General features: G+C 39.9%; 1 protein-coding gene across 3 annotated transcripts; it reads right to left on the minus strand.

Annotated features, from left to right (window-relative positions):
- lipea (lipase, hormone-sensitive a) lies at window positions 1-14,308 on the minus strand. Of its 3 annotated transcripts, none has more exons than XM_017481220.3 (11): window positions 13,680-14,308; window positions 11,539-11,779; window positions 11,007-11,291; window positions 10,677-10,767; window positions 8,070-8,215; window positions 6,723-6,908; window positions 6,456-6,608; window positions 6,118-6,262; window positions 5,794-6,021; window positions 5,333-5,691; window positions 1-3,816 (listed from the first exon to the last, which is right to left on the minus strand). In XM_017481220.3, the coding sequence occupies exons 2-11, from the start codon at window positions 11,776-11,778 to the stop codon at window positions 3,610-3,612; spliced, it is 2,040 nt and encodes a 679-aa protein (XP_017336709.1). In that variant the 5' UTR covers window position 11,779; window positions 13,680-14,308; the 3' UTR covers window positions 1-3,609. The 3 variants fall into 3 exon arrangements, with proteins under 3 accessions (XP_017336709.1, XP_017336710.1, XP_017336708.1); XM_017481221.3 differs by having other exon boundaries at window positions 13,711-14,307; XM_017481219.3 differs by having other exon boundaries at window positions 13,676-14,307.
- Window positions 14,309-15,104: the final 796 nt, after the last annotated feature.

Genomic DNA, 15,104 nt, shown 5'->3' on the forward strand with positions numbered 1-15,104 from the left:
TTCAAAGCATGTCTGAAAAGATATTTATTAGATGAGAGACAGGAAGAAACATTCCTGAAACCATGAAACACACTGAAGTTGTCCTCAATCCTTAAAAATGTGAAGAAATATAAACACTCTTTATATTACCAGAGACCTATTGCCAGCTGATTAAAAATAAGTGGCTGTTATAATCCTGTTAAGAGGTAGTTCAATACAGCAAATTCATTATTAATGCCATACCAAAGCAGGTGCACCCTAATCTCTTTGGGTATGCAGATTTATTTTTTGCACATGTTAAACAATTAAAAACATCAAGTGCATGCATTCAAATTTGGTCTGTTATATCTAATTCAGACATCTGTTCATTTGTGAAAATCCATGTAAAGAGATTAACTCTACAAATCCTTGTCCATTTTTAGCTGATACACTCCAGGTTAAAGTGTTAATATCAGATTTACATATTGCACATTACACTTCAATGTCTTAAATCAGTTTAGCCTCGAAAGACATGGAGTTAAATTCATCTTTTATCACCACTTATTCTATATTAACTTTACGAACAGGGAACATTAGCAAAATGCTATTAAAAACCAAACAAAAAAACAAACAAAACATTGGGCCTCATTTATCATTTAGTAAAATTGTGTGTAAATGTTTCGGTAAGCCAAACCGAAAAAAAAACATTTCCATAAATGTAAGTTTCAGAAAGCCTGATATTCTTCACACTTGCGTGCGTTTGCTGATCACCTGTAAAGTTCAAAACGTGTTTCCTACACAGCTAAGATGCATGTAGTGACGCCCACAAAACTCCATAAAAGCTCAACTGCACAGACAACTGGGAGCACGAAATGAACAATCAGAGTAAAGGCTGAAAGTAGTAGAGGTTATTTTGACTCACTTCTATGCTAAAATAATTATTTAATAATATTAGTTATAATAAGTGAGTGCCAAGTCTTCTGTCAACTGAGGCATTTGTTTATACTGTGCCATTTTCGTTTCTCATAATTGAATGGGTTCGTTTTATTTGTCTAAATTTAGCGGCTTGTGTTGGCTTTCCTTCTCTATTTAATATTCTTTGATTAATACCAATAATAAAATAAAATTCTCGAACATATTTTCTGTCCATGACCTAAGGAACTAGCATGAGGATGTATTTTTGATCGAGACCCCAAAGCTCTTTAAGTCATTCTGGATAAGGACATCTGCTAAACGCTGTAAACATTAAAAGCAATTTAACCTCGACAGTATACTCCAGATCTAAACGGTTTACATTAGTCACTCTTCTTACAATGCTGTGATTTCTTTTGTTTGTGTACATCTCATACTAAATAGTTTCAGAGCTTCAAAAAAAAAAAAAAAAAAAAAAAAAAAAAAAAAAAAAAACCCACAACATAAAACAAAGTTAACCTGAGTAAACACAATACAGTTTTTAATTTTTTATTGAAGCAAAAAAAAAAGTTATCCAACACCTACCACCAATGTGAAAAACTAATTGCCCCTTTCAACTTCAAATCTGGTTGTGGCACCTTTAGCAGCAATAACTGCAACCAAACGCTTCTGATATCTTGGAGATTAATCTTTCAGTTACTTCTAGGACTAGGATTTACTCCTATACTTTGGATCACTGTCTTGCTGCATAATCCAGTTGCGCTTGAGTTTCAATTTATGGACTGTAGACCGGACAATCTCCTTTAGAATTTTCTGGTAGAGAGCAGAATTCATGTTTCCCTCAATTACTGCAAGTTGCGCAGACCCTGAAGCAGCAAAACATCCCCACACCATCACACTTCCACCACCATGCTTGACCGTAGGTATGATGTTCTTTTTGTGGAATTCTGTGTTTGATTTATGCCAGATGTAATGGGTTTGAGGATCATCAAGGTGTGTTTCAGTAAAATTCAGACGAGTCTTAATGTTCTTCTGGGTTAGCAGTGGTTTTCACATTGCCACTCTTCCATGGATGCCATTTTTTCCCAGTGTCTTTCTGATAGTGGAGTCATGAACAGTGACCTTTATTGATGCAAAACAGAGGCCTGTAGGTCCTTTGATATTGTCGGCTCTTTTGTGCCTTGCTGGATGAGTAGTTGCTCATGGAGGAATTTTGGAAGGTCGTCCACTTCTGAGAAGGTTCACTACTGTGCCGAGTTTTTCCATTTTGGAGATAATGGCTCTCACGTTGGTCCTTTGGAGTGCCAGATCCTTTGAAATAGCTTTGTAACCCTTCCCAGACTGATGTATTTCAGTCACCTTCTTCCTCATCATTTCTTGGATTTCTTTCAACTTTGGCATTGTGTGTTACTGGGTAAAACCTTATAACCAACTTCATGCTATTGAAAAAGTTCTACTTAAGTGTTGATTTGCTTGAACAGGGTTTTCAGTAATCAGGCCTGGTTGTGTCTAGTCCAGCTGAATGAATGCAGCTTCATAGATTTGGGAAATTAGTAACTACGGGGGCAAATACATTTTCACACAGGCCTAGTTGGTATTGGATTACTTTTTTTGATTCAATAAATAATATCATTTAAAAAACTGTATTTTGTGTTTACTCAGGTTGCCTTTGTTTTCTTTTAGATCCATCCATCCATTTTCTGTACAGCTTATCCATCGCAGGGCACAATCACACACACTTTCACACACCCATTCATGCACTATGGACACTTTTGGACATTCCAATCAGCCTGCATTGCAATTCTTTGGACTGAGGGAGGAAGCCGGAATGCCCGGAGGAAGCTCCAGAGGCACGGGTAGAGCATGCAAGCTCCGCTACATAGAGGGCTGCGGTGAGAATTGAGCCATCAACCCTGGAGGGGTGAGTCGAATGCGCTAACCACTAAACCACCGTTCCTCCCATTTTATCTTAGATTTTAATTACTGAGAAAAATTAGTATGAGATATACCAAAAACAGAAGAAATCAATAAATACTTTTTCACAGCACTGTATGTATAAATTTACACACACTCAGGAGCAGGAACATTTTTCTGAATTTAAAGGATTTTCATGAAGACCAAATTTCTTGTGTAAATGCTTGTATGAAATATTTACAAATAAATCTGTTCGTATCCAGCTTGATACATGAGGCCCACGTAACATTTTTTTTTTTACACTCAAGATGAGCTGTTTGCAAATATTGTAGCTCGCAAGGCCATACGAGAGGGGTGGAATCTTTCGTTCAAGTATTTCAGGGTGTGAATGACATTCAATTACACAAAATCATCCACCTGAGCCATGCATGACTGGGTCTCAAGGGAGTAAAATTGGCCATGCTTTCTGGGTAGGAGGGATGGCAAAACACAAAGTTCAGAAATGTTTGAAATGACCAAAGAGGCACATGTGAATTTGTAGAACATTAAGAAATAAATAGACGTAAAACATGTTAGCTTGTTCTGAAATTCGCACAGTAAAAACAGTCTCTCTTTTGCAGTACTTTCACAGTGCTGAGGCTCCTAACCTCAGTACTTCAAGTTACAACATGAAGGTGTGCCATTTTGAGGTATGTTTAAAAGTCTAATTCCTCCCACCCCCCACAGTTCTTTACATTTTTTCCTCATCAACCTCTTTCCTTCTCACAACGTTGCTTTGTCAGCTTATTAGTACTATGATCATTAGGTTTATTTGTTAAGAGAGTTTTATTGTGGTATGTCTTGCTCAAACACTTCTCTGATTCGTGCTACGCAAATGTCCGATGCAGCCTTAGTCTCTTTGCAGAGTTGTGATAGGCTGAGGAAGCCATGTGGGATGTCCTCCACTACAGTCAAGGTCACCGGTTGGTCAATGCTCTTCAGCTTTTTGGCAAACATCACAGAATCATCCAGCAGAGCATCCAACGCTGAAGCCTATAGAAGATGGTCAGTGATCAACAGTTAATTTCTTTCTTCCTGCAGTCTCTACTTATATTTTGTCATGGTTATGCTTCTGATTATTGGAATCATTCGATTATGTGAACTAAATTTGTAAGCCATTTGCCCCACTCTTCATATTCATGTATTTGAATGCTCTAATAAGAATATGCTGCTGGATTTGGATATATTCCTCTGACAGATTTATTTCCCCCAAAGCAGCTTACCGTGGATATAAAACCCCCAAAGATTCTTATTAAAACTGTGTGTAAAACAGTAAAACTGCAATAAATCAGGTCAGATACATTTCCACATTTAATGTGATACAGACTCCAACAAAATTCAAAAAAAGAAAGAAACGTACAATAACCTAGTTGCATAAGTGTGCACTTTTTTTTTTTTTTTTTACATTGTGGCATGTGATTGTGCTCAGAATTAACCAAGTACATTCAAACTCGTGTTCAAAAGTAATTATCATACAGCTGTCATAAATTAAAAGATCAGCTGTTTCTGTAGGATTTTCTTGACATCATCTTGGATTCATCTGACTGCTGCAGCCATGGTTCGCAAAGAGTTTATTGTCGAAAGGTATCCATCAGGATAGGGGTACAAAATTAAAGGAGCTGCAGGAACATCTCACAAGTACTGGTCACCCCCTACATGGGACAAAAATCTCTCGCATTCGTCACATGACTGGGCTGTGGAGGTAGGTGGTCTAACGGATGCCCTTTCTCATGAAAAACAAATCTAAGCCTGCCTAAATCACCCCAAACCATGTGGACTTATGAGACCAAGGGAGAAGTTTTTGGGCATAATTCTGAAAGATATGTTTGGCTCAAAAACAAGTCAGCTCATCACCCAAAGAACACCATTCCCACAGTGAAGCATGATGGTGGCAGCATCACGCTTCTCTGCAGCTGAGACTGGAGCTCTTATCAAGATATAGTTCCAAATACCAATCAATTTTTGCATAAAACCTGCAGGCCTCTGTTAGACAGCTGAAGATGAAAAATGTCACCTCCCATAACCAAAATCCAAGTCAACAGAGGAAAGACATCAGAAGAAGAAGACTGAAGTTTTGGAATGGCCCAATCAGAAATCAGATATAAATCTTCCCAAAACACTGTGGTATGACTTGAAGAGGGCTGTGCGCAGGAGAACCCCTTGCAATTTGATAGATCTGGAACATTTTTGCAAGGAAGACTGGAAGAAGTGCATACACTTGTAGAACCCGGTTACTGTATGAATTATCTTGGTTTTTATATCACCAAAACCTGCAATTTTAACAGCGGTGTGTTGACTTTTTATATCCACTGTAGAAGCTGAATACAATACAAACATACAGTGACGTTCAGGGGTTGGGGCAACAACTTGTATCATAAAGTGCAAGACTCTAAATTATTAAATAATCTTTAACCTTTATACAAGGAGCAAAAACTATTCTTGGTCTCAGATGTTTGGACCCTACTCTATACTCTCAGTACATTCACACTACCTTCATTCTGGTCCTTACCACTAGATGTACAGGTGGTAGTCCTCTGAGGAGACTGTCAGGTGCAAGTAGAGGAGATACAAATGGGTTCTTCATGATAGGAGTGCAGGGGATATGAATCTCTGCCAGACACCCAGAGCGCAGAGGTTCAAAGCCTTCTGGGAATTCCATCAGGCCGTGCAGCATGTCAGCAGAATGAGGCACGGCATTTTGAGACCCATCGGATAATCTAGCAGGTGAGGTAGACGTGCGGTCAAGCAGCGACTGCAGCCAGCTGGAAGCTCCTTGTGTGATGTTCTCAAGAAAAAGCGCAGTGTCCCGTCCCAGAGCGCTCACACTGTCCAGCTGCTGCCTGGGCTGCACGGACACGCTATCCATACCTGATAAGGAAGAGATATGCTTACAAGTCATGAACACAAAGGTTAATATCGGGTCATGGTTCTAAGTTAAGGATCCAGATATGCAGTTAGTGATGGTCTTACCAGTGTATGCATTGATACACTTGTAAAGCACACTAAGAGGTAGCACTGGGTCGATGAGCGTGAGAAACCGTGATGGTGAGGCATCAGTTGTCAGGAGTGTCGCTGGGTAGGCAGCCATGATGCCATCAGGGATTCTTACCCCGTGAGACATGGCTTTCAGAGAGACAGTGATGCATAGGTTCCCACCAGCACTGTCTCCTGCTAGACACACACGTTCTGCTGTCGAGCCTGAGAGAAAATATTGGAGGTCAAGTTTATGAATCTCTCAACACTATGAAAATTGTGTTTCATTTATGTTTTTATCTTTTGCATGCATTTCTGTACCCAGTAATTGACAGTTCTTTAGAGCCCAGCAGTAAGCATAGAAACATTCTTCCAGAGCCCGAGGAAAGGGGGCTTCAGGAGCCAGTGAGTAATCCACAGATAGAATGGGCACATTCAAATCCTTTGACCAGCTCTTTAGGTAACTCTAGAAATCAGAGAAATTAAAGACTGATATAAATAATAGGTACAGGAAGCCAACGTTTAGCTTTCGAGATATTTTGAGTACTGAAAGTGGACATCATACCAAGACTGAACAGTTTACATACAGAGACTTTCCTTCAAAGAGAATAATTCACTCAAATAAAATCTCTCTCTATAGACAAACAGATTTAGCATACTTCATGTGATTTAGAGGTCTGAGCCACAAATCCACCCCCATGAAAGTGGATGAGGAGCCATGGAGAGAGGGGGCCACTTTGAGGCCTGAGGCCTACAGGAAGAGAGAGTTGAGATCCCTCAGACTGAGTGAACGAGAGCAACTCAGCACTATCCTGCAGAGAAAGAGGTAGTGCGTCAGTGGAATTTGGTCACCTGGTGAATCAAAATGATCTGACCTGTATTAATATACACATAAACAACCACAACCACAGAGTGTCACGACGAACCTGTCCTTGGCGGAGTATGTGAGAGATGAGGCGTACTTGAACGGGTCCCGGCCCCCAGTGGGCAATGGGAGGCGTCACTGTGACTGAGAGACTTGTGTCTGAGGCTAGAGGTAAACTCAGTGGCTCACCTGGAATTGTTAGAGTACAATTCACCTGCACAGCATGTGACCTGATGCTCGCTAAACTCTGGAGGGACAGTGAGATTAAAAACAGAGATAACAATCACTACTGGCCTTATGGCACGACCACTTTGTATATACATTGAAATAATATACAGTAACTTCTGCTCCTCAAGTACATTCCTTATTTTGAGACTCAGTATGGTCACACAATAAGGGGGGGGGGGGGAGGGGGGGGACTCACTTTCAACTAGTGACACCTGGAAGTGCAACCCTCAGTTTTTTTTTTTTAAATCAAATAATTTATATTCAGCTGAATTAACCAAGCAACTAAAAAAGTTCTTGTCATGTTCAACCACTGAGTAGATTTTCTGATAATTAGATTTGTGGACACCTGACCATCAGACCCATATAGGAGCCTTCCAAAACTGTTGCCACAAAGTCAGAAGCACACAATTGTATAGAATGTGCTTGAATGCTGTAACATTACAATTTCCCTTCACTGGAACTAAGAGGTCCAAACCTGTTCCAGCATGACACCAAGTGCACAAAGCGAGCTCCATGAAGACATGGTGTGTTAAGGTTGGAAGAAGGTGGAGGAACTCGAGTGTCCTGCACAGAGCCCTGACCTCAACCCCACTGAACACCTTTGGGATGAACTGAAACTGGAGCCCTCGACATCCCAACATCAGTACCTGACCTCAACCTCACTAATGCTCTTGTAGCTGAATGAACACAAATCCTCACAGCCACGCCCCAAAATCTAGTGGAAACCCTTCCCAGAAGAGTGGAGCTTATTGTAACAGCAAAGGGGGAACAAATCTGGAATGGATGTTCAACAAGCACACATGAGTGTGATGGTCAGGTGTCCACAAACTCTTAGCCATATAGTGTATTATGTGAATGCACTGTGCCACATCAAGACATTAGACTAGGAATCTTAAATTTGTTATGCAGTCACATGCTTAAAGTCAGGCTAAATAGATTTTATCTATTACTTATGGAATTGAGTCCTCAAGTGATAGGAGTACTGAATTATATTAAGCAATATTAGTACTATATGTTAATGTAGGACTTATGCACACAGATAATGTAGTGAGCAATTAATTTATTTAGACTGTGAGACTTGGTTTCAGGAAGTTAATAAAACGATTGAGAAACACTGGTGTGATTGAATGACTGTTGTTTCCAAAATGCAATAAAAGGAGCCACAAAAAATCCAACTAACTGATATCAGCTCTGTTTCAGTGATGTTCCAAAAGGCTTTCCAGAAATACATATCCAGGTTCTGAGTGATGCGTTCAAACTCCGCCCCCCTCAGCTCAGGATCCACCACGTACTTCCCAGAAGTAATGACAGAAAGTGCTGCCCTTCCTACAAATAAATTATTTTTTTTACTGAATCATAGGAAACGACTTCAACAGTTCCCTAACACTATGCAAATTGCATGATTCTAACACATCCTCAGCACCTTTCTTTCAAAACTAAAAGAAGTGTATACAGTGAGCTTGGAAAATATTCAGACCCCTTCACTTTTTGCACAATTTTTGTATTACAGATTCAATTGAAAATGAAATAGTTTAATTCAGTTTTTTGATCATTAGATCTGCACAGAATAATCAGGAATAACAAAGCAATAATATGGTTTTATAAATGTTTGTAGATAAGCTCTAAATAGTCTCTAGAACTTGACTGGAGTCCAAGATTTAGAAGGCGACTGTGTGTATAAGGTCCCACAATTCACAGTGCATGTCAGACCAAAAACCAAGCTATGAAGTCCAAGGAACGCTCTGTAATCCACAAAATGGGCTAGACGGGCCTTGATCAGGGAGGTGACTAAGAATCCCATGGTCACTAGAGCTTCACTAGAGAGATGGCAGAACCTGCTGGAAGGACAACCATCTCAGAAATACTCAATCAATCAGGTATATTTGACGGTTTAATCAGGCATAGCTAGACACAAGCCACTCCTGAGTAAAAGGCATTTGGCAGGCATGTAAAGGATTCTGAAAGCATGAGGACAAAGATTCTCTGGACTCGTGAGACAAAAATCTAACCTCTTGGGCTGAACTCCAAGCGTTACTTCTTGCAAAATCTAGGCACTGCTCATCAACTGGTAATACCATCCCTACGGTGAAGCATGATGGTGGCAGCATCATGCTATTGGTTTAGAGTGCACAATACCTCAGACTGGGGTGAAAGTTTACCTTTCAACACGACAAAAACCCAAATCATACAGCCAAGACAATGCTGGAGTGGCTTCAGAACAAGTCTCTGGATGTGCTCAAGTGGCTCGGTCAAAGCCCAGACTTGAACCCCATAGAACATCTGTGGAGAAACCCAAAGATGGCAGTTCACAGATGCTCCCCATCCAATCTGATTGAACCCGAGAGGATCTACGATGAAGAACGGGAGACACTGCCCAGATCCAGGTGAGCAAAGGCTGCAGAGGCGTATCTAAGAAACCGCGAAGCTATAAAGGCTGTCAAAGGTGCTGAATAAAGGGTATGAATGTGTATCTAACTGAGAGACTTCAGTTTTTGAAAAGTTTACAAAGATTTCTAAACATGTTTTTGGTTTTTCATTATGGATTACTGTGTGTAGCTCAATGGCCAAAAAAGTCAATTTAATCCATTTTAAACTGAATCTATAACACAAAAAAGAGTGCAAAAACGCAAGGGGTCTAAATACTTTCACAACCCACTGTAAATGCAATAAGTGTGCACATGCATCCAGACACACAGATCAAAGAATGGATACACCACATATGGCGCACTTCCATGCCTGAGACTATTCACTGATGGTAGGGGTGTAACGATGCAATGTGACACCAAGCATCACGATGCAAACAACTGAATGTGCATCAATGAAATGTGCGAGTCACATAGTGTGTATCAGCATTCTATTAATTATGCATCTAATGCAACTATACCGTTTGGACACCAGAGGTCCTAATCGGTGCAATCCACAGAGTTAAAAATCCATACACTCACTGAGCACTTTATTACGAAAACTATACTAATACTGGCTAGGGCCTCTCTTTGCTCTAAAACAGCCTCAGTTCTTCATAGCATGGATTAAACAAGATGTTGGAAACATTCCTTGTTGACACGACTGCATCACGCAATTCTTGCAGATTTTTTAGGTGCACTTTCATGCTGCAAATCTGCCATTGTGCCACATTCTAAAGGTGTTTTACTGGATTCAGATCCTGTGACTGGGAAGGGTACTGAAGAACACAGAACTCATTGTCATGTTCATGAAACCAGTTTGAGATGACTTTTGTTTTGTGACATAGAATTTTTTATGAATGCTCAAACCAGCCCATCTATTGTCAACAACCATGCCATGGTTAAAATCACTAAGGTCATATCTTTCCCCCTTCTCATGGTTGATGTGAACATTATCCGAAGCTGTTGGCCTGTATATGCATGATTTTATGCACTGCATTGCTGCCACATGACTGGCTGATTAGATAACTGCATAAATGTGTATAGCTGTTCCTAATAAAGTGCTGAATAAGTGTTTATAGTGAACACATCGGTCCTGAGAGCTCCGGATCACAATGGCAGACTCATTATAGGCTTGACAGTTACACAACAATTTCATAACAGAGGTCACAGAAGGTTTTTCAAATTGACAAATTCAAATTTGTTCAAAATATTCTGAGAATCAAATCGAATCAAATTGTGACATCAGTATTGTGAATCGAATGGAATCGTGACCGGAGTAAATCATTACACCCTTAATTCAATGATTGATATTAAATTATATATAGCCATTAAAACAGTTCAATTTAGTGCCACGTTCATGAACCGGCCTGTGTTACACTCACCTAATCTAGTCTGTTGTTTCTTGTAGTTCTCTCCAAATGAAACCATACTGATGACCACTGTCTGTAGGAAAGGCCTGAGAGAAGGAGAGAACTAGCAGACAGAGAGACGAAAATTTCATGGAATTCATTGAATCACTAATATGTGTGTGCTTTAACACTACTAATGTTATAAAAACACCTAAAATACTCAGGCCCGTTGTTCATACAAACTAGAGCTTAGTACACACTGTACTGCAATGTGATGACATGCAAAGTATGTCATTACAAAAAAGCATTAATGAACAAGCATAAACGCTCAGAACATGCACACACAGGCCCTAAGCTACTTACCTGAAAGCCCAGGCAACGCCCATAGAAACAGGCCTTGTGCATAGATGTGTACTCTCTGACGAACCTCCTGCTCAGACCTTCGTCTTCCAGCGAGTGGAGCTGCCCATGTTCGTTGTTGTTGAGTAAATGCTGTGCCAGGTAGAGAAGAGCACGCAGCTGACAAAGTGCCATACAGTACGCATCCATCTCACCAGCATTGTGCTCCACACGAAAAAACATCCCCCCGCAGTTGGAGGTAATGTAGCGGCCCTTCTGGATTATGTGGAGTACACAGGACAGGACCACCTGTAGACAAAACACAGAGCAGGACTAAAACAAACATTTACAAGGACAAATTTAACAATTGTTATTTTAAAGTAATTAACATGGTGCAACTTAAATCAGCCCAAACATGTTTGAGAGACAGACATTCAGCCAGACAGGTCACACGTCTGGGTTACAGTTACTTCCATAAATACTGGAAACTTTCTACTTTTCCTGAAATGTGCCTCTAAAATAATTAGATAGAAAGAGAGATAGAGTTTAACCATACCTTGATTAAGGTGCGGTAGCCATTTGCTGGGGTGACCGTGTCAAAATCAAAATGGTGATACACTGCGGCAAAGCCACTGACCAGGGCCTTGAGAGCTTGCCCATGTTCATGAATGCGTCTCATTGTTGCCAGCAACTGACTGGTGGCATCATTCTGTAGCAAACTTGAATGCATAGAGATGGCATAGATGGCTTCCTCACACACTGTTTCCAGGGTGTTGAATACATGGTGATGATCCATGCTTAGGTGACAGAGAGAGAGAGAGATTGAGAGAGAGAGAGAAAGCATTTTCAATGTGAAAAGTGAAAACTACGTAAACATTTCTGTTCAAACTGTCAGAGGTCTCTCTAGTCAACCAGTACAATCACCAACTGTATAATCATTACCGTGGGAGTGATTTCTCTTATTATTCTTTCTGATATTGCTTGTGTGCCAAATACAAAGAAGGACTTCTCCACCTGTCATGACCTTGATGACCTACTCAGTACTAAACTCTCACATTGTATATCACTTACACTAGTGACCTGTCTCAGCAACATGCACTCTCGGTGTGTTGAAAGGCCTTGTGAAATGCAGTTCACTGCTGATTTCTCTCACTGTGTGTAATAAATATTACTGTGACCCATCAGCAGGAACAAGAAACAGCTTACATTTTTTTTAATTGCCATGGCAATTCCACAAATGAATTTCTAAGATTTGTTGCTGTCGAAAGGGTTTATTTGTGAATTCCATTATGATTTGCAATTAATGAACTTGTTCAGCCCTGTTAAAACCGCAATATGATGGCAACAGTGTTACACTCTTAGTGTAAAAGTCTATTGTGATTTATATTTAAACTCACTATTGTGACCACCAATCTGAGTCTTATATTTTAGTTCTCAACCTATTAATTCTGGCATATATGCATCACTATATGGAGTTTTCAAGTAAAATGTGCTTTGAATGTTTGTTGGTCGTTACAGGCATGTGAGAAAGTACTCAAGTGTTCAGATAAATGAGCTAAAGCATCGTAATATGGAGGCAATTTTTGAACTTGCTCATAAGCAGGCTACAACTGCTGACACAGACTTAATTCTTGCCATATTTAGGCCATGTTCTAATGGGAAAACATCTTTAAATAAGCACTGAAATGTTTTGAAGATATTCTGATCATAAATATTCACATTGTGGTAATCAGCGATCTATTAATGAATGCATCTCATGCATTTACACTGTTTGAACACCAACAGACCACAATCTGCACAAGCCATAGAGTTCAAATATAGAGAGAATGTGCTGGTCACATAATCACATTCTTTGGTGGAAAGCCTGCACCATTACTGGGAATCTGCACCTGTGAAGTGAACGATAGCTCCGGATCACAACATCAGACATGCATTACATGTTATATGGTTACACAACCACCTTAAAAAGAGCTCAGTGCCTGAAAATGAGGCCACAGAAGCTAGGCATTTTAGCTGCCTTTGGAGCTCTATCAGGTTAAAATGACACTTCAGGCGTTGCTTTGTTGCTCGTTATGTTCACAATCAATAATTATCTATGATTGGGTTTATAGACAAAAATGTACATTGTTTTGCACTGTTTATGATTCAGAGAAAAGGAGTCTTTTCAGACATCATTTTTCTTCATTCAAGTTTTGTTAAAAATATTCTAAGAACGAATGTGAATCATTTTGTGACCCGAATGTATAATTACACCCTTATAGGACTGGGCAATATATCGATATAATATTGATATTATATGGTAGTGGTATCTCAGTGGTTGAAACATTGGACTACTGGTTGGAAGGTCATGAGTTCAAATCCAAGCACTGCTGCACTGCCACTGCTGGGTCCTTGAGCAAGGCCCTTAACCCACAACAGTTCAGTTGTATAAATGAGATAAATGTAAGTTTCTCTGGATAAGGGTGTCTATCAAAATGCAGTTTTGTTTTTTGACTGGAATTAAAGTAACTCAGCAGAGAGTCTCCTTACATGGTGGGATTAGTGCCATATGATTAGTATGAGTGTTACACAGCACAGTTTTATATATATATATATATATATATATATATATATATATATATATATATATATATATATATATATATATATATATATATATACACATATACACACACACACACACTTTGACATACCTACAGAGGGTATGGTTGGGGAAGGTGATTCTCACCGTGTGACCAGGTGAAGACTTTCTCGGGTAAGCCGAGTCCTGACGTGTAACTTTCACATCATCTCCCAACACCAACACCACTGCAGCTGCCGAGAACTTCCGCAAAACTTACGCTTTCAAAATGTTACAATGTCCAACAGACTCGCGTCAGAACCAAAACAAAAAACAAAACCAGCACTACAGACGGAAGGCGGATATACGGAGCTCAAATGCTTCGACACTTCCGTGAAAAAGTAGAGCTCGCGCCGTGTAGTGCACGATATTTCCAACAGGGAGACATATGAACCTCCTCGAGTCTCCTCCGCTTACCTGTTGTCGTTGTGTCTCTCTCTCTGTCTATCTCACTCGCTCTCTCTCTCTCTCTCACACACACACACACTCAATAACACAGAAGTTCTACGGCTGTGTAAGCTGTTGACATGAAACCCGGGCTGGAACTTTGACCGCTGTGAAGGAATGAATCACACTATTATCGCGATATACCGAGGTAGATTCCACAGTGACCTGAAACATGAAAAGGCTGATTTAAAGGAAAACAACCCGGCGGTGCTGTCAGAAGTTTACCGCGCAGCACCCTGGGAGTTCGAGTCATGTGAGACTAGTGTCTTATTGACAGGGTTGAAGTTTCTCAGGGGCTTTTAAAGACACCGAAACATTCAAAAAAAAAAAAAAAAAGGAGAGAGAAAACAGTAACACCACAACTAAATAGGCCATCTATTATAGCACTAAACTTATTAAATTCAATCAAATATTGGAGTTCCTCTAGACTTCCTGTCAGCTTAAACCAGTCTGGTCATTCTGTCATCTCTCTCTTGTCTCTCTCTCATCAACAAGGGGTGCGTCTCAATCAGCTCCCAAGTATATCATGTATACCAGGTCAGGCACTGGTAAGGACCCTGGCTCACTACACATTCGGAAACTGAAGACTCAATTTCCGGCAACACGAGTCACATTGTAAAACGTCACCACTGGCATTTATTAACAACAGACACGACTGATATCTTTCTGATGTAATTCTTGATCTACATTTGTTAGCTTGATCATTGATCATTGATTTCTGTTTCTTAGTACTTCAAGCAGGATCGTAGGCTAGCTACTGGATTTTAAAAAAATCATTAAAGTCGTTAAAGACTCAAACAAACTGTAGCCATAGGCTATAGAACGTCAAATAAAGTAAAAAATAAAGTAAAAAAAGTCAAAAGTAATCATTTGAGAGCTACAACAACGTTAACACACTGCTTACATTCATAGACGAGGTTAGCTGAGAGTTCGTCTGCCATTTTGTTTCGAGCTGAAAGGTTTCAGAAAACATGACATCACTTCCAGTAAGGGAATAATAGTGAGCATCGATGCCTCCCCAAACAATAAGCCAGTCTCCTCTTGGTTTCTTTAAT

Source organism: Ictalurus punctatus, chromosome 12 (genome assembly GCF_001660625.3).
Source record: "Ictalurus punctatus breed USDA103 chromosome 12, Coco_2.0, whole genome shotgun sequence".
Taxonomy (NCBI): domain Eukaryota; kingdom Metazoa; phylum Chordata; class Actinopteri; order Siluriformes; family Ictaluridae; genus Ictalurus; species Ictalurus punctatus.